General features: G+C 49.8%; 2 protein-coding genes across 5 annotated transcripts; one reads left to right on the forward strand and one right to left on the reverse strand.

Annotated features, from left to right (window-relative positions):
- Nucleotides 1-4,173: 4,173 nt before the first annotated feature.
- LOC109740787 (uncharacterized) lies at nucleotides 4,174-8,977 on the forward strand. Of its 4 annotated transcripts, none has more exons than XM_020299839.4 (15): nucleotides 4,174-4,712; nucleotides 5,369-5,472; nucleotides 5,588-5,696; nucleotides 5,776-5,919; nucleotides 6,436-6,540; nucleotides 6,644-6,727; nucleotides 6,892-7,007; nucleotides 7,099-7,200; nucleotides 7,285-7,398; nucleotides 7,484-7,540; nucleotides 7,616-7,682; nucleotides 7,761-7,814; nucleotides 8,241-8,315; nucleotides 8,394-8,429; nucleotides 8,585-8,977. In XM_020299839.4, the coding sequence occupies exons 2-15, from the start codon at nucleotides 5,444-5,446 to the stop codon at nucleotides 8,696-8,698; spliced, it is 1,206 nt and encodes a 401-aa protein (XP_020155428.1). In that variant the 5' UTR covers nucleotides 4,174-4,712; nucleotides 5,369-5,443; the 3' UTR covers nucleotides 8,699-8,977. The 4 variants fall into 4 exon arrangements, with proteins under 4 accessions (XP_020155428.1, XP_020155427.1, XP_020155425.1 ...); XM_020299838.4 differs by having other exon boundaries at nucleotides 4,329-4,712; nucleotides 5,585-5,696; XM_020299836.4 differs by having other exon boundaries at nucleotides 4,380-4,712; nucleotides 5,585-5,696; nucleotides 7,616-7,814.
- LOC109740786 (uncharacterized) lies at nucleotides 8,889-10,888 on the reverse strand. The gene has a single exon (XM_020299835.4). The coding sequence runs from the start codon at nucleotides 10,886-10,888 to the stop codon at nucleotides 9,110-9,112; it is 1,779 nt and encodes a 592-aa protein (XP_020155424.1). The 3' UTR covers nucleotides 8,889-9,109.
- Nucleotides 10,889-19,019: the final 8,131 nt, after the last annotated feature.

The raw sequence follows: 19,019 nt of genomic DNA on the forward strand, positions 1-19,019 counted from the left end.
TCCGAGGCACTGCTTCTACAAATTCCTGGGTTTAAACAAGTTTGCTTCATTGAGGCGGAAGCCCAGAGGGGGCATCGGGCTATGGTCAAGACGCGCCAACGGTGGAAGCAGGAAGAAGAATACTTTGGCACCAACCAAAATTTTAATGTATTTTTTTCTATAATGGTGTGTTTGTAAAGACATGTGATACTTAATACTCCATCTCTTCCGGTATAGAGGGTCTATCTCATTTTTTTTTTCCATTTTGTAAGTGTCATTTCTATTACTCTTCATCATATGTTCTGATTCGACTTGGATTAAATCGTTGCAGGCAAGTATTAAGAGAAAACTCACCAATGCACGCGAAAGTTCTTGGTCATTTAGTGGTCACACATGCATGCGTCGCAATTAATGCATTGATAAACATAATTTTTTGAGTAAAACAAGCACATTAATTGCGTAAATTTTGTAAGCTACAAAAATTATTATACCACTCACAATCTACGTTCGTTGGTGAAATTTTTGAATTGATCACTTTAAACCAAAAGGGAGGGAGTATATGGCCTTGGGTACAAAGGACACACATATTGAAGTACCACTGCTTTATATATCTTGGGTAGTCTGCAAAATCCTCAATTAGCCAGTTTTGAATCTGGAGACGGCTACATAACATCATTCCAAAACCTTGCTCTTGAGTTTATTTCTTCCGGATTAGGACAATCAGACCATTTCTTCATAGCAGGTTGATGGTGAATGAGCAACAAAGAAATAAGCAAGGCATATAGACTGTAAGTCTTGATCGATTAACTTTCATTAATAATATTTGGGTTGTTTTAGGATGAAACTTAATAAACTAAATGAAAAGTATTACTTTTAATCAAGGCACCACAATTGGAGTTGATGGCATCAAATATCGGATAATGATTTCTCAAACCTGTAAAATACTCCCTCCATACCAAAATATAAGACGTTTTTTAGGTTAGTTTAGCCTAAATAAAATGCCTTATATTTTCATACGGAGGCTGTACATCTTAGCCAAGAAGTGACAACATATACCCAAACTGTATGACTGAAGAAGGCAACAACGCTGATTGTGAAAAGTAACCCCTGATACATCATGTTAACGGGTAATACAACAAACAAGACATATATCTTTTCTTTTTAGCTTAATACTCTCCGTCCTAAAGTAAGTGTCTTAACTTTAGTACAACTTTGTACTAAAGTTAGTATAAAGTTGAGACACTTATTTTGGAATGGATGGAGTACATGCAACAATGTTTTTCAAAAGTATGGCTGCCATTAATAGAGACTTTTCCCAAGACCTAATTCCTGCTATTTGTTTCATTTCCACATGTACCGTGTTCTTGAAAGGTGTCACTTCATGTCAGCAGAGATAATGAGCGTCTGAGTTCAGTGATGTCTCCTGGAAAAAATAATCATGAAGCAGATTGTTACATTGCGAAGAGGTAGTATATGATTTGAACGCATACATTATGGGAGTACCATTTTTGTCATTCCATATGCACTTGCATGCCCTGAATCCATTGTAAAAAGACCAGCAATGGAATCCAACCAAAATACGTGTGCAAGCTTTGCAGTCCTCTACAAGTTTTTTCCTTGGTTTTGTTGCTCTAATAGGTTCGGTGTACCGGACCAACATAGTTTGTCCTTTAGTATTATACTCCCTCCGTTCCTAAATATTTGTCTTTCTAAAGATTTCAACAAATGACTACATATGGAGCAAAATGAGTGAATCTACACTCTACAATATGTCTACATGCATCTGTATGTTATGTCCATTTGAAATGCCTAGAAAGACAAATATTTGGGAACGGAGGAAGTATTAAGTTGTAATATATTGGGCTAGAAACAACAAAATATGGAGAGAAGGGCATAAATGTACTTGATGCACACATGAAAGGAAGGGGCAGAATGAATCTCCATGAAAGATGCTAATCTATGCAGGAGCCATGAATGAACCTCGTGAAGGGATGCTGCAACCGAAGGAAATAGTGGCTGGCCTCTGGTATTCCTGCGAGAAAGACATGCAGTCAGAAGAACATTCGAACCAAAGCCATATTTCTGAACTGAACAATGAACCGAGGCAGAAGCCAACAATATGAACACCAATCATGTAATGGCAAAAATCTACCGTGGGGGCCATAACGTTGACTACAGGCCACCGAAATCAGATTCGCAGATGATAAATGGGCCAATGAAGCAAAGATCTCTGTGTAGTAGCTTCATGAGTTAGATAGATAAATGGGCCAATAAGCCCACTCAATGACAGGCCTTTGAAAAAGTCCCCAGAATAGTGGCCCATTAGGCAGCCCAGTTGCGGTAAATCGGTGCTCAAACAAAGATCTGAAGGCTAGATACTGTTCAAACGCGAAATCCAACGGCCGAAATCACTGGAAGCGTGGGCTGAGTTTTACTGTCTTAAATGTGCTTAACTACAGATAAATACATGATAAAATATCCAATTTTCTAGTTGTGGCTATTTAAACCTCCATACATTCAGCCCAGCATGACAGTGGTAAGAAAATGACTTTTATTAGAAAAGTGCACGATGTCTTCAGACACTGTTGCACGCTTCTGTTTGTCTTTGCTTCCTTCGATCACGCTCAAAGCTGGTAGAGAAAAAATGGCAAGCAATGTGAAACAAAAGGGAAAACAATGGGCAATAAATAACACCTCCTTCGTCCCAAAATAAGTGTCTCAACTCTGCACTAATTTTAGTGCAAATTTGTACTACTGTTGAGACACTTATTTTAGGACAAAGGGAGTAGTTTTGTTCACATGTACTCCCTCCGTTCCAAAATAGATGATTCAACTTTGTACTAACCTTAGTACAAAGTTAGTACAAAGTTGGGTCATCTATTTTGGAACGAAGGGAGTAACAAAGAGCACAATATACTATTTTGATGCAATGAAAACAATTTTACCATGAAAACGTGCGCCGCAAGCAACATCAGGCAATTAGAGCTCTAAGCAAAGAAGGGGGCCAATCCTCCTTAGCCTCGAACTCAAGATTAATACTCACGTCAGTTAATTTAATTCTCCATAACACTATGCTCTCTAGTTTTAAAAAGCTCACATTCAATTGAGGTCTTCAATTGAAATTGGGTTCTGATCAGGGCAACAATTTCTCAAAGCCCTCTCATTTAATTCTGAGGCAAAGGGGACAATGCAGGTCACGCGAGGAGGCACAAAGTAAATGAAATCATAACCGAATTAGAACCAAGGGGAAAGATAAGAAATGAAATAGGACACCAAGAGCCAGCTACAGTTCACCAGTCAGGATGGCATTTTGCAAATGGCTCGGTGGGCAGTTTCATCATTGGGGGTGGCAATTTTTAAAACTGCCATGACAGTTCGTTTAAATCTAGGAAGTTGTTGTAGAATTGCGACCGTCTGATCCCGATTAGATCCGACGGTTCTGGGGCGTTTGTGAGGATTTCATCCCCAGGGAACGTTCCCTAGATAGCATTACCGATGAAATAATCTTGCTTGGAGGCAAAGGAGACAAAGTAGGTCACGCGTGGAACACAAAAGGAGAGTTGTAATGACAGAATTAAAGAAAGCAGAACATATAAGGAAGGAAATAATCTCTCCATTCCAAATTACGATGCCTTTAGATTTCTTCCAAAAATCAAATCTTATAAAAATTAACCAAGTCCATAGAGAATATTTTGTGCAATGCCTTTCTTCGGGCACAATGAATCCAACGGCTCGCTAGACGGTTGATCTTTTAAAAATATTCGCCGGCCAACGCGTAGCATTGCCCATATATAAAATGGCAGGGTTACCTTTGCTTGATGCAAAAATCTTTCGATATCAATTCCGTGCTCACAAATGGAATCCCCTGGCCTGTCAGTTCCATCCATTTCCCCCCAATCACCTCGCCCTCCCTCCACCGATCTTCCCATCCCCACGAGGCCCCCATGAAAGTAAGTAACGCCTCCTCCTCCATCATCACGCGTGGGCGGATTCCCCGTCAATTGATTTTTATCCTGGTACGAAATTGGACTAACTCAAATATGTTTTAGGCGCATCTCAATAGTTTTGTCCAGCAGGACAAAAACATGCAAGGTCAGAGCCAGAGCAGGCGAGCGATGGCCAGCTCCGTTGCTGGAGGCGCAGAGGCAACGAGACGGCGGCATGTTAACCCGGATTAGTTTATCCCAACGAGACGGTGGCGCAGTTTAATCCCGGCCCGGGCCTGAATGATTGCCATGTGTAGGACAACCAGATACAGCTGCGAGTATTCTACTCAACCACTGTCATGAGTCATGGCCGATGCTCACGACGCAAGCCCCAAATTCCGCCACCACCGTCCTGGTAGACTCGTCGTAGCCGCGTAATATCAAATGTTGGCGTAATATTCTACCCCACCTGCCGTTGTACCACCTCTACCACGACTAGTACTACCAGGGAGGGGCCGAGGGGGGACTCAGTCACAGCGAAGAAGGGTTTGTCCTGTCGGCCTTCGCTGCCACCTCCCCTACCCCCGCCACCGCGCCGACTTCACGCCGGGGACTCCCTCCCCGCCGCCGCCAACCGCCCGCGGGTAACGTGCAGGTCGGCGACGCCCTCGCCGGACCCCCGAGGGAGGCGGACTCCCGGGCTCGTGAGCCCTGCCTGCAGGGCTGCTGCCGCCGCCGCCGCCGCCGCCGGATCGCTGGCACGGCCGCCCCGATCCGCGAGGACACGAGCCGCCGTCGGCGGATTTGGTAAGCACCGTCTCGGGCCGTGCGCCGCACCCACGCACGCACGCGCGCAGATGTTAAGGCCAGTTCAAACTGCCTTTCCCCCAGTTTGGGGGATCTGGCTGCCCCGAACTGCCTCCGATTTCCTAACTGCTCCCCTAGTTCCTTCAGTTTCCGCTGCGAATTCTGCTGCGCCGCTCGGACGCTCTGTCGATCTGTGTTGCGTGCCCGTGCTCTGCTCCTCACGCGGATCTTGCTTCCGGCCTAAGATTTCAACAACCGCCGCGGAAATTCTGGGTCAGCCGGCTGAGAATTTCTTCTAGGTGCCTGCGTGTGTACTTGTCAGCACTGTTGTAGCCTTAATTGTTGCTTGTGGAAGTTTAGGAAGCAATGCTGACTTGGGAGTCGTGATTACTACTAAGAAAGCTACGTACACCGGTAGTTCTAGAAGTCTGTCTTATTTGGGGTGTTCGAATTAGTCTTGCTCATTCATTGCGAAACTTCTTCAAGTTGGTAACGGGGATTCAGCATTTTAGATGTAACCAGCCTAATCAGCACCCCCTTTTGCTTCTCAGTTTATCCATCGGGGATTCAGGGGCATTGTTTTCTCATTTCTGAATCGTTTGATGACTTGCAAGCAGCTCTGATTTATCATTCTTTCCTCGCTTTTGCATTCACAGCTACAAGTTCTTCAGCGGTGCGGAAACCGTTCTGCTAACAAGTTCCATCGCGGCCAGAAGATACTGACAGCCCCCATGGCAAAGCCCGGCATTCTAGGCCGGAGGTATGTTCAGTGCATCTACTTCATGGACAGGACTCATGCCTAGTGTCTTCTAATATTTTATTCTGTGCTCCTCAATGGAATGCATAATAATTTCTTTGCCAATCTTCATCAGCAGCAGCATGCCAAGATCAAATGAAGGCATGAGGCTTGTATTCTCAGCAGTTATCGGTATTATGCTAGGCTACTTGTTTGGGATATCCTTCCCTACAGTCAATATAACCAAGGTAAATTGGATCATTTGCATCTCTTGTTCTCTTATGCCACATACTTTAGACAATAATCTTTACTATCTGCATTTCGCAGCTTCATTTCCCTTCCAGTATTGTTTCCTATATTGAAGATAGAAACTCCGGAATCACAACCCAAACATTGTTGAACCATGCATGGACATCTGCAAACAGTCACAAGAAGAACAATTCTGATTCCAAGTCTGATGAAATTCCTAAGGTACTTTGCCTGGCTAGCACTTTTTAAGGGATTTTGTTAGCTTTTTGACTTGTGTCCTGTATTTGTTCAATGCAATCTGTGTTAGCTTTCTTCTTACTTATATCCTGTTTTGTTTGGATCGTACATTGTTTTAGTTAATTTTGGGCGATCGTATTATTGGCCCATTACTTGAATTGCTCCTGTATTTCTCATGTTTAGTACGTGAATTTCAAATTCTGGGATTACATGTAGGATGTAAAATTGTTTCTGCCCGTGTTAAAACGATGTAATGCATTCTTTGTGGAAGTGTGTAAGTTGATGACTTAATTTTCGATCCTCGATTATCACTGGTATTTGATCGAGGTCCTCACTCTCCTTAGATAAAAAAGACATGTGGTTCCTCTAACTATTCTCATTCCTAGTTGGACTTGGGTAACCTCTTTTATTGAAGTATAGGACATAACTTGCCGCATAGATGGCTGCTTCTCATAGATAAAGCTGGTTTTATTTTATTTTTAATAACTATTTTTTGTTCAGATTTATGTTACCTCAAACCCTAAAGGTGCTGAAAGGCTCCCACCAGGTATTGTCGTATCTGAAACAGACCTCTATCCGCGAAGATTGTGGGGTGAACCTAGTGAGGTTAGTTGTTGTTTCACTTGCTCAGTAGCAAATGATGCCTTTAAATCTCTTGCTGATGTTTTTAATACCCTTTTTTGATCTATGATCTGAAATGTACCATCAGGATCTTACTATCCAGCCAAAGTACCTTGTTACATTTACTGTTGGAATCGCGCAAAAGGCAAATATTGATGCAGCAGTCAAAAAGGTGATTAATTAGACATGTAGCATGCTTAAACAGAATGCACTGGATAATATATATTCTGGTACTGATTTGGTAAAACTGATGTTGCATTGCAGTGAATTGCTCAATTTGTTCACATATAAAATAGTAATGATTGATTTTGATATTCATGCATGTCTTCTATATAGTTCTCGGAGAACTTCACAATTATGTTGTTCCACTATGATGGTCGGACTACTGAATGGGATGAATTTGAGTGGTCAAAAAGGGCCATCCATGTGAGTGTTAGCAAGCAAACTAAGTGGTAAGTTCGTGTTATTGTTTTATCAAGTTTTTTGCATTCTTTCTATTCTTCTGACCGTCAAAGCTTGATGCTTCCTTATAATTTATCCTAGGTGGTATGCCAAGAGATTTTTACATCCTGATGTCGTTGCCCGGTATGACTACATATTTATCTGGGATGAGGATCTAGGTGTTCAACATTTCAATGCAGAGGAGTAAGCACTACACCCTTGTTTCCTTTGCTTGTCACCCTAGTGTTCCTTCTGAGTCAGATAATTTCAATACAACTCTTTTTTCAGGTACATCAAGCTTGTTAGGAAGCATGGGCTGGAGATCTCTCAACCTGGTTTGGAACCTGATAGAGGTCTGACATGGCAAATGACTAAGCGGCGTGGTGATCGAGAAGTTCACAAGTGAGTTATAGAACATATATTCTTGTTGATGCTTAACCATCACCCACCTATACCAGTTCCTTATGTGACAATTTGCTTTATACAGAGTAACTGAGGAGAGGCCAGGCTGGTGTTCCGACCCCCATCTGCCACCGTGTGCAGCGTAGGGGCCAAATTGTTTATTGTTAATTTATCTTGATCTGTCAAAATTTGTTTTAACATTCAATTTGATGTGCAGATTTGTAGAAATTATGGCAACTGTGTTCTCTAGGGATGCATGGCGCTGTGTATGGCATATGATTCAGGTGGGGTGTCATTTAGATCTCTTAGTTAGTCATCTTGTTTGGAGCTGTATGCTTACACTTCTTCACTATTTTCTGCAGAACGACTTGATCCATGGATGGGGTCTCGATTTTGCTCTTAGGAAATGTGTGGAGGTATTTTTTTTTTTGCTAATTATATCAATATATCAATTATACATGTTGCTCCTTGAAAGTGATCACTGCACATGTAAGTTAACCTCTTAAAGGTCTAGGTTAGCTTAAATTGCTAGGGACCCTGTGGAATTGGAGTGTAGAAAGCAATGCATAGGTAGTTTGGTGGTTTTATTCCTTTGATCCAAAAGGAGCTGCATAGAAAGAAAAATAAACCTATGGATTGTAATCCTACAAAATCCTTTTGATCCAGAGGGGTAGTCTGCATGATTAACTATTTGATGACATTTTCATAGAAGGCTAGCTCCCCCACAATTATGTGGACAATAACTTTACGAAGCTGTTATGTGTTTCTTCACTTTACATGCTTTTCCCAACCCTGCATGTCTACTTAGCTGAAACTATTTTACTCTTTTTTTAATTAAACAGCCGGCTCATGAGAAAATTGGAGTTGTTGATGCTCAGTGGATTGTTCATCAGGGTGTTCCATCACTTGGCAACCAGGTATAGCCACCGTTTCATCTCACCCATCACTCTATGCCGTCACCTGTTTCCTAACCCTGTAGTATTCTTTCCTGGCAGGGCAAGTCGGAGAATGGAAGAGCACCATGGGAAGGGGTAAGCTAAATCTAATTGATTTCATCATGTATTATTCACATTTCAGTGTGAATTTCTATGTACACGAATTCTGAACTCCACGCCACGACACAATCCATTTATGCATGTGGATTTACACTTACCGTCATACTCCACTTGTTTGGTGCGCGCCACAGGTAAGAGGACGGTGTAGAAAAGAGTGGGGGATATTCCAGGCAAGGCTGGCCGATGCCGAGAAGAAGTATTACTTGGATCAAGGCATCACGCCGCCAAATTCGACTTCAGTCTAGACGAAATCACACGGTGCACAGGAACCATATTAGGTTTCTGTTGAGGAAACCTGGCCCTTACGTGCTCAGTATTGTTCATGAAAATAGCAGCTGCCTACTAGTATAGCTGAAGCTCCCGGGCCAGATCTGTACATGGGTTACCCACTTACCACGACGACCATCAAGAGCATGTTGCAGAGAGAGACGCATGCTAATAATCAGACTTGTGCACTAGTAAATTATTGTACCGATGCCACTTATGGTGGATGCAGAATATGAGTTAGAAGTACATCTTATTTAGACACTTTTGCAATGCAAAGGTCCACCATATACTGGCATGCATACACATGCAGGAGCATGAGCTGATAAGTATCACTGCAGGTAGGATTGTATCACGCTGGTAGTCGTTGCAGGTGGGAAGGACGCAGGAGTTCAGTAGTAGCTGTGCTTCTTGGGCTGCGCCCACCCGCCGCCGTAGCCACCGCCGCCGCCGGAGTACCCCTGGGTGGTGGAGCTCTCGTACGCCTCGTACTGGCTCCCGCCGCCGAGCTGCTGGCGGCGCTCGTACGCGGAGTAGTACTGCGTGCCGCCGGGCATGGTGCTGCCGGCGGCGTATTTATGCATGCCGTATCCGCCGCCCAGCACCTCCTCCTCTTCGCAGTCGCTATCCTCCTCGCTCTCTTCGTCGCTCTCGTATCCGGCCTGGTTGTACTGCTGCTGCTTCTGCATCTGCCGGCGTTGGACAAGAGCATCATACCCTGCCACGTCACCGCCGCCGCACCCTTGCTGCGACGGGTACGCATTGTACCCGCCGACGTAGCTCCCATGCTTGTTCTGGACAAGCGAGTCGTACCCTCCGACGCCGCCGGCGCACCCTTGCTGGTACGACGCCTTCTGCCCGCCATAGGCGCCGTGCTTCTGCGCTGCGCCGCCGTGGTAGGAAGCGTTGTACCCTCCGGCTTCAGCGCCATGCTGGTAACCCATCTGCCCGCCGCCATAGCCGTGCTTCGTCTGCTTCGCGCCGCCGTACTGGAAAGCAGCGTCGTACCCTCCGGCATCAGCACCGTGCCCGTAAGCCTTCTGCCCACCGCCGTAGCCGTGCTTCTGCGTCGCGCTGCCGTGGTGGGCACCGCCGTACCCTCCGGCGTCGCTCCCGTGCTGGTACGACGCCTTCTGCTCGCCGTAGCCGTAGTTCTGCACTGAGCTGTCGTGGTGGACGGCGTCGTACCCTCCCGCTGCAGCGCCGTACGCCTTCTGCTCGCCGGCGCCGCCATAGCCGTGCTTCTTCACGGCGCCGTAGCTGTCGTGGTCGAGGGCGGAGGCGGCGCTCCCATGCTCGTACGGCTTCTGCTCGCCGTAGCCGTGCTTCTGGACCGCGCTGTCGTACGCCTTGTGCTCGCCGTAGCCATGCTTCTGGACCTTGCTGTCGTACGCGTTCTGCTCGCCGTAGCCGTGCTTCTGGACCTTGCTGTCGTACGCGTTCTGCTCGCCGTAGCCGTGCTTCTGGACCTTGCCGTCGTAAGCCTTCTGCTCGCCGTAGCCATGCTTCTGGACCTTGCCGTCCTGGTGATACGCCGTATGCTCGCCGCCGTAGCCGCTCTTCTGGACCTTGCTGTCCTGGTGGTGACCACCGTACGCCTTCTGCTCGCCGTAGCCGTGCTTCTGCGCCGAGCTGTCATGGTGGGCTTCAGCCCCATGATGGTAAGCCTTCTGCTCACCGTAGCCATGCTTCTGCGTGGCGCCCGCGCTGTCGTGGCTGACGGCGTCGTAGCCTCCATGCTGGTACGACGACGCCTTCTGCGCACCGTAGCCACCGTGCTTCTGCACGGAGCTTTCGTGGTGGTGAGCGCTGTACCCTCCGGCGCCGCTCTCATGCTGGTACGACGCCGCCTTCTGCTCGCCGAAGCCGCCGTGCTTCTGCGCGGCGTTGTCACGGACGAGGGCGTCGAACCCTCCGACGTCGCTGCCGTACGCCTGCTGCCCGTAGCCGTGCTTCTGCACCTCGGCATCCTCAGAGCACAGCTCCGTGAGGGAGGCCGTCTTCTGCACGGCGGCGCCGTTGTACCCCGCCTGCTTCTCGTTGAGGCTCATGTGGCTGATCTCCGTCAAGACGGTGGTCACGGAGTCGGGGCTCTGGGTGTGGTAGCTAATCACCGGCTTGCTCTGGCCGTAGCCGCCGCCGAAGCCCAAAGCACGCTTGACGATGGACATGGCTGCTTGCTTGCTTGTGCTCCTACCTACTTGCTCTTACTACTACGGCTAGCTTGCTTGGTTTGCTAGTTGCTTTGTGCTGGTGTGCCTATGTGGCTTTGGAAGTTAGGGTTTTATAGGCGCCGTGGCGAGGGTGGGAGCCATAGCATTTGTGCCTGGTATGGTAGCTGATGGATATATGCTCTAAACTTTATATCTGGTCAAGCATCTAGTGATTCGAACCTAGTTTCCGTGCTTGTCAGGAATGTAAATTTCCAAGCATCCTCGCCAAATTTCCAAGCATCTTGTATATATCTCCAAATTTCCAAGCATCCTCGCCAAATTTCCAAGCATCTTGTATATATCTCCAAATTTCCAAGCATCTTGTAATTATTGTTGGAAGATAAAGCCAAGATCCTATTCGCGAGCCATATTTGATGTCCTGTTTTCTTCCCAAGCCTGGTGGGATGCTTACTTATCGTATCTTATAGTACTACCTCCGTTTCAGTTTACAAGTCCTACGCGTATACCTAGGTTGCCAATTTTATCACCCTAATATAAACTATATAACACAAAAATTATATCGTTTGAAAATAGAACATCTGAAGTTTATATTGGTATATTTTTTGTAATATATGACTTGTATTAGGATGGTCAAATTGACGACCTAGGGGTACGCGCACGTTCTGTAAACTGAGAGAGAGGTAGTAAATGATTTGACAATTTGTGCTAACGTGTCACAAAAATAGATTTTCTTTCTTTCGAAAAGAGGGTAGAAACCCCGGGCCCTGCATCGATAGATGTATGCAACATTCTATTATCACATAGTTTTTAAGTATCCAAGATCACAAAATGGAGGACAAGATCAACTCAACCCATAGGGGGGTGGAGCAGCTCTTGTGCATTTTCCGCCTTATGTGTCGCTATTCTAATTAACAAGCACAATACACGTGCGTTGCTACGGAACCATAAAAACGGATGAGATACTACTAGCTTAGGAAATCATCAAAATATGATGATGTCTTACATCTATTGCATTGTTTATGACTAAAAAGGGAGCGTAAATATAACGAAAGGTCATGTTGTAGTCACTGGTGATTTTTAAGCGATTATTGTAGGTCCTTTGCAAGATTTACAATGAGATAACATTTTAAATTTTAAAACATAGGCGAATGGACATGAGTAATTTTAATGCACAAGATCGTGGATTTGGTAGGAGGACGATGTCTATGACCACGTTAAAATTCTATGTGTTCTCTCCCTTCTTCTATGCTATAGAATTGGAAAAATTGATTGGGTAGAGAAGTTAAAATAAAGACCATGATTTTGAATTGGAATCCTATGCATTTATAATTTGTTTTTTTATAAGAGTGTTATGCTCATATTAGGGTAACAGTGTATTTGTTTATCTGGGATGGAATATGTCACACAATAGTAACATTTGTTAATTATATCTTTTAAAAGGTTGCTAGTATCACATGTGGTAGAAGTGCATTGTTTATTTGTATGGTCTCACATGTGAACTCGCCATCAACTGCAACGAGTTTATAAGTAGAAAAGTTGTGTTGTAACACAAGTGACGGTCTTCAGCGGATAAGACCACACACATAGCCAATTGATTGACAAGGCTTAGGGAAGGTTCAACCTTGATCTTCTGCATTCGCCATCACAGCAATCACCCAAGGACATCTAGCCCAGAGGCATGATTCATCAATAATCGGCTGACACAACTTATCCACCAACTGGTATCTTGCATTGAAAATTCGGTCAGTACATTCTTTCAAAAGGAAACAACAAATCAGAATGACACTGAATTGTGGTACATGGAAGCAACTTTCGAGAAGGAATTATCCTGATATCCCACCAATCTGTGAGAGAAGGTATAGCAAAGTAAGGTACTTTGCCAGTCTAATACTCTCTAAGGGATTATGTTAGCCTTTTGACTTGTATCCTGTATTTTTTTTCCGGAAAAACTTCCAATCTATTCATCAACAATCATGGCAGTACAACGAACACCAGAAATAAAAATTACATCCAGATCCGTAGACCACCTAGCGACGACTACAATCACCGAAGCGCGCCGAAGGCGCGCCGCCGTCATCGCCCCTCCATCACCGGAGCCGGGCACAACTTGTTGTAGTAGATAGTCGGGAAGTCGTCGTGCTAAGGCCCCATAGGACCAGCACCCCAGAACAGCAACCGCCGCCGATGAAAATAACGTAGATCGGAAGGATCCAAACCGAAGACACACGAACATAGACGAACAACGACGAGATCCGAGCAAATCCACCAAAGATAGATCTGCCGGAGACACACCTCCACACGCCCACCAACGATGCTAGACGCACCGCCGGAACGGGGGCTAGGCGGGAGACCTTTATTCCATCTTCAGGAAGCTGCCGCCGTCTCATCTTCCTGAGTATGACACAAACCCTAGCAAAATTGAAAAACAACAACTAAAAACGGAGCCCCCCCGCCGGCCCTTGCCAGGATCCACCGCGCCTCCACCGGAGACGAGGCGGACATGCGCCAGCACCGGCAAGAGGCACGAACCCTAACTTGTATCTTGTATTTGTTCAATGCAATCTGTGTTAGCTTTGTTCTGAGCTATATCCATGTACCTGAATTTTGAACTTCACGCCACGACACAATCCATTTATGCATGTGGATTTACACACGGTGGGTCTGCCCTGTCCTTGCCCTTCCCTCCACCTGCCTCCGTGCGCCAGCCCCTCATCATCTCTGATGACGATTCTGCTGGCTCTGAGGACATGCACGCCCCGCTTCTGCATGGCGTCCGGTCGGAGTCGCTGGACGTGGTGCATGCACCCGCGGGCAGTTCTACGGGCCCACCTGTCCTCCGTCTGACCCCTCAGGTCGGACCCGTGCTCCCACCTGCCCCGCTCGCACGCTCGGCGAACGCTGCCCTGCCTGCCAGCTCGCTGGCATCTTCTGACGCCTCCGCCTTTGCTGTGTTCGTGCCGGCGACTGCTGCCACTGTAGACCCCCCCACCTTCACCTTCTCGGCTGGTGAATCGTCACATGCATCTTGTCGGAGTAATGGGCCACGGGTAGCCTAACCCGAGCCCCAGAACCTTTCAAGACATCGGGGCCGGTTGCGCCCCTCAAGACGTCAAGATAGAGCTCCGCCTTCTGTCGGCCGGCTGGCCGAACGGCCGACTGCCAGAAGGCGGCCATGCTCAGGAAGGCGGCTCCAAGACGGGCCGACTCCTAGCAGGCGGCCTCCAGAGAGGCCGGCTCCTAGCAGTCGGCCCATGGCGCCCTCAAAGTCTGCGCCCCCAATAAGGAGACAAGACAGGGTATGGCTGCGGTATAGCCCATCACCCCCGTATCCAGGGCCGGGCATGGCCACAGTGCTCCGTACAGGTGAAGATCCCCGCCCGGCGTGACACTGTTGCCGCTCCGCCCCTAACATCACTCCTGTCAGGCGATGCCCTGCTCCCACGACCGTCTGTCGGTACGGCCCGAAGACAGCGGGCCATACCGATCAGTGAGAGCCCGGAAGACGGCGGGAGCCTCACCAGTCGGACCCAAGGGAGGCCGGCCCCCAGCAGTCGGCCCGCCCCTTCCTCGGGGCCCACACGCCATTAACCAGATAAGACGCGGAGTGGCTACAGTGACCTCCCGCCAGGCGGCGGGACTGTAGCCACGCTCCCCTGACCAAGCAAGCGTCACTAGCGTTACGACTACAGTAATCAGCAGCCGGCAAGACCCGCGAGCGGCGGGGGCGGCCTGTAGCCGCCGTACCAGACCAGTCGGCGGGGCCCACTAGGCGGCAGGCCCCAGCAGTCGGCGGAGAAGCCGGCGATCAGAGAGACTGACAGCCGGGTCCTACACCCGGCCGGATTACCATTGTACCCCTGGGGGTAGGCCTATATAAACCCCCCAGGGCACCCATGCCAAGGGTTCGAACCTGTTAGAATTGGACTCAGACCTAGGGGGAGAAGAGAGCGAGCCTTGCCTTCTTCCACCTCTAGCATACAGCTCGAGGAACACCATTTGTACTCACTAGTGCCTTAGTGATCATGCGGAGACCCCGCAGAGCAGGACTAGGGGTGTTATCTCGTAGGAGAGCCCCGAACCTGGGTAAAGTGCGCCGGCGTTCGTGTCTACGCCTCATCCCGCTTCCAGGCACCGGCGACGTTCTACTCGCTCCCACCATGATAAGCCATCCATTGGCATATGTCGCACCCAACCCCCGACATTTGGTGCCCACCGTGGGGCCAGGTGCACCGTCTCCCGGAGACCTGTTCTGGACGGGAACCCTATTCCTTCCTGGCGAGCGCAGCCAGCCCGGCACGCCAGACGGCGCCTGCGCCGACGCGCTGCACGGCGCGGAGGTCGCCTGCGTGGCGAGCTGCCCGCCGATCTTGTCGGCGAGATTCGCCTCTCCGACGAGCCCGTGTCCGATGCGGGCACCGATGGCCCCGAGAGCCGCCTCGTGAGCCTCCTCGATCAACTCCATGTCGCCAGCGAGCCTGCTGTGGACTTGGAGTCGGTTGGCTCCACCGACCCGATGCTTGTCGACTCCGACACGGCGTCGCTTGACGCGTTCCCCACCAACGTGGTGGTCTACGACGAGCCGCTTCTTCGCACGGACAGCGACGGCAGCACCGTCACGGAAGTGCTCATCATCAGCTACGGCGAGCACTCTGGCGGAGGTGGCCAGGATCTGTTGCAAGCGGCGATGCAAGACCTGACTGCGCCCATCCCGGAAGACGCCGACACCGAGAAGCTGGAGGCACGCCGCGTCCAGCTTGTCGAGAGCGCCAACCGGCTGGCCAGCATGAGACGCCTTTCGGAGGCCTACCAGCGGGAGATGGACCATGCTGTCGGTAGCACGCCGGCTCCTGGTGGGCCTAGCCGCATTGGCTTGGTCCGGCAGCGAGGCGCGACCATCGCCAGCATGTTCGGGACAGATCGTCCCGTCTACGCCACGCCTGCGGAGAACATACGAGCTGCCCAGGCGGCAGCAGACGAGCTAGACAAGCTCGAGGGCGACGAGCGTCGCCACATGACGGAGCGAGTCCAATAGCTCCTCGATGCGGCTGCTGAGCAGCAAGAGGCCGGGTGCCGCACTGAAGCGCCCAACCGGCGGAACGACGACCCGCCTCCTTGCCGAGACCAAGGCGCGACATCCCGGACACCGACTGGTGGCGCCCGCGATAGAAGAGACAAGGAGCCGGCTGCTAGCCGCAGCCTGACTCGCATCACCATCGAGCGCGACCAAGACGGCCGCCCAAGAGCAGTGCAGCGACGAGACGACTGCCCGCCTCCTCCTCCCCGCAGGGAGAGGCACATTTCCCCGCCGCGTGTTGATCACCCATCACTCGGCGACCGCCTTGGCCGCCGAGAAAGAATCAGAGAAAACGACGCCCGCCACCGGATCGATCGCCTCAACCGATCCCTGGCGCTAGAAGAAGAAGAAGAGTTGGGTCCGCCTTGCTTCGGCCCCCGCATCCGAGATGAACCTTTCCCCAAAGGGTTCACTCTCCCGAGAGATACACCCAAGTACACTGGCTCCGTGAAGCCGGAGGACTGGCTGGTCGACTACTCCACAGCTGTCAGTATTGCCAACGGCAACAAGCGCGTTGCCGTGAAGTACGTCCTGCTCATGCTCCAGGGCATGGCCCGGACATGGCTGAACAGCCTGAAGCCCCGCAGTATCAACAGCTGGGTTGATTTTACTGAAGCATTCATCCGCAACTTCACTAGCACGTACAAGCGGCCGCCCAAGCCTCGCCAGCTCTCCTTGTGCGTCCAAGGCCCCAACGAGTCGACTCGCGACTACCTCACGCGCTGGGCCGAGCTGCACAACTCTTGCGAGGGCATGCACGAGGTGCGGGCCATCGAGTACTTCACTGCCGGGTGCCGAGAGGGCACCCTCCTCAAGCACAAGCTCGTCTGTGACGAGCCGGCGACCCTCGATGAACTGCTAATCATAGCAGACAAGTACGCCACGACCAACTCCTCCATGAAGGCGGAGATCCAAGTTAACGCGTCGGGCAAGGTGGCCCCTCAAGCTCCTCGGACCCCGGCTGGTGAAGCCAGTCGGCGACAGCAACCAAACGACAACAAGCGCAAGGCCATGCAGCCGGCTTCCACGAGCCGACATGTGGCGACAGTCGAAGATCAGTAGCCAAAAGGGCAGCCCCCTCCCAAACGCCAGAAGGGCGCCAAGCCCAACTGGCTGCCCTCCTTTTCGTACGACCAGACTCTCGATGCACCCTGCAAGTTCCATAGCGGCGCGAAGCCGTCCAATGACACCACTCGGAAGTGCCACTGGCTCACCAGGATCGCCAAGGGTGAAGGACTCCAGCCTCCCCCGCCTGCCGGCCCGCCGCCTCCTCCTCCGCAGCAGCCGGCGGCTCGACCAGTCGGCGCCGTACAAGATGATTATCCTGAAGAGCATGGAGCTGTTGGGGATCGTTGCAGAAATTAAAAGTTTTCTACGCATCACCAAGATCAATCTATGGAGAGACTAGCAACGAGAGAGAGGGGAGTGCATCTTCATACCCTTGAAGATCGCGATGCGTAAGCGTTACAAGAACGCGGATGAAGGAGTCGTATTCGTAGCGATTCAGATCGCGGTTGATTCCGATCTAAGCGCCGAACGACGGCGCCTCCGCGTTCAACACACGTACAGCCCGGGGACGTCTCCTCCTTCTTGATCCAGCAAGGGGGGAGGAGAAGTCGAGGGAGAGCTCCGGCAGCACGACGGCGTGGTGGCGGTGGAGCTCGTGGTTCTCCGGCAGAGCTTCGCTAAGCGCTACGGAGGAGGAGAAGGTGTAGGAAGGGGGAAGGGCTGCGCCAGGAGAAGGGGTGCGGTTGCCCTCCCACCCCCCACTATTTATAGGGGTAAGGGGAGAGGGGGACGGCCCCCTAGATCCATCTAGAGGGGGTGGCGGCCCCTCGGAGGGGGGGGGGGGGTAGCGGCCCCCTTAGGGTTTCCAACTAGGGGGGCGCTCGCCTTGGGCCCTTGGGGGGCGCACCAGCCCACTAAGGGGCTGGTTCCCACCCAACTTCAGCCCATTAGGTCCTTCGGGGCAGGTGGACCCTCCCGGTGGACCCCCGGAACCCCTTCGGTGGTCCCGGTACAATACCGATAAACCCCGAAACCTTTTCGGTGACTGAAACTGAACTTCCCATATATAAATCTTCACCTCCGGACCATTCCGGAACTCCTCGTGACGTCCGGGATCTCATCCGGGACTCCGAACAACTTTCGGTAACCGCATACAATTCCCATTACAATTCTAGCGTCACCGAACCTTAAGTGTGTAGACCATACGGGTTCGGGAACTATGCAGACATGACCGAGACATCTCTCCGGCCAATAACCAATAGTGGGATCTTGATACCCATGTTGGCTCCCACATGTTCCACGATGATCTCATCGGATGAACCACGATGTCAAGGATTCAATCAATCCCGTATACGATTCCCTTTGTCTACCGGTATAGCACTTGCCCGAGATTCGATCGTCGGTATACCGATACCTTGTTCAATCTCGTTACGGCAAGTCTCTTTACTCGTTCCGTAACACATCATCCCGTGACCAACCCCTTAGTCACATTGAGCTCATTACGATGATGTCTTACCGAGTGGGCCCAGAGATACCTCTCCATCATACGGAGTGACAAATCCCAGTCTCGATTTGTGCCAACCCAACAGATACTTTCGGGGATACCCGTAGTGTACCTTTATAGCCACCCAGTTACGTTGTGACGTTTGGCACACCCAAAGTACCCTTACGGCATCTGGGAGTTGCACAATCTCATGGTCTAAGGAAAAAATACTTGACATTAGAAAAGCTTTAGCAGACGAACTACACGATCTTGTGCTATGCTTAGGATTGGGTCTTGTCCATCACATCATTATCCTAATGATGTGATCCCGTTATCAATGACATCCTATGTCCATGGTTAGGAAACCGTAACCATCTATTGATCAACGAGCTAGTCAACTAGAGGCTCACTAGGGACATGTTGTGGTCTATGTATTCACACATGTATTACGATTTCCGGATAACACAATTATAGCATGAACAATAGAAAATTATCATGAACAAGGAAATATAATAATAACCATTTTATTATTGCCTCTAGGGCATATTTCCAACAGTCTCCCA

Source organism: Aegilops tauschii, chromosome 3 (genome assembly GCF_002575655.3).
Source record: "Aegilops tauschii subsp. strangulata cultivar AL8/78 chromosome 3, Aet v6.0, whole genome shotgun sequence".
Classification (NCBI taxonomy): domain Eukaryota; kingdom Viridiplantae; phylum Streptophyta; class Magnoliopsida; order Poales; family Poaceae; genus Aegilops; species Aegilops tauschii.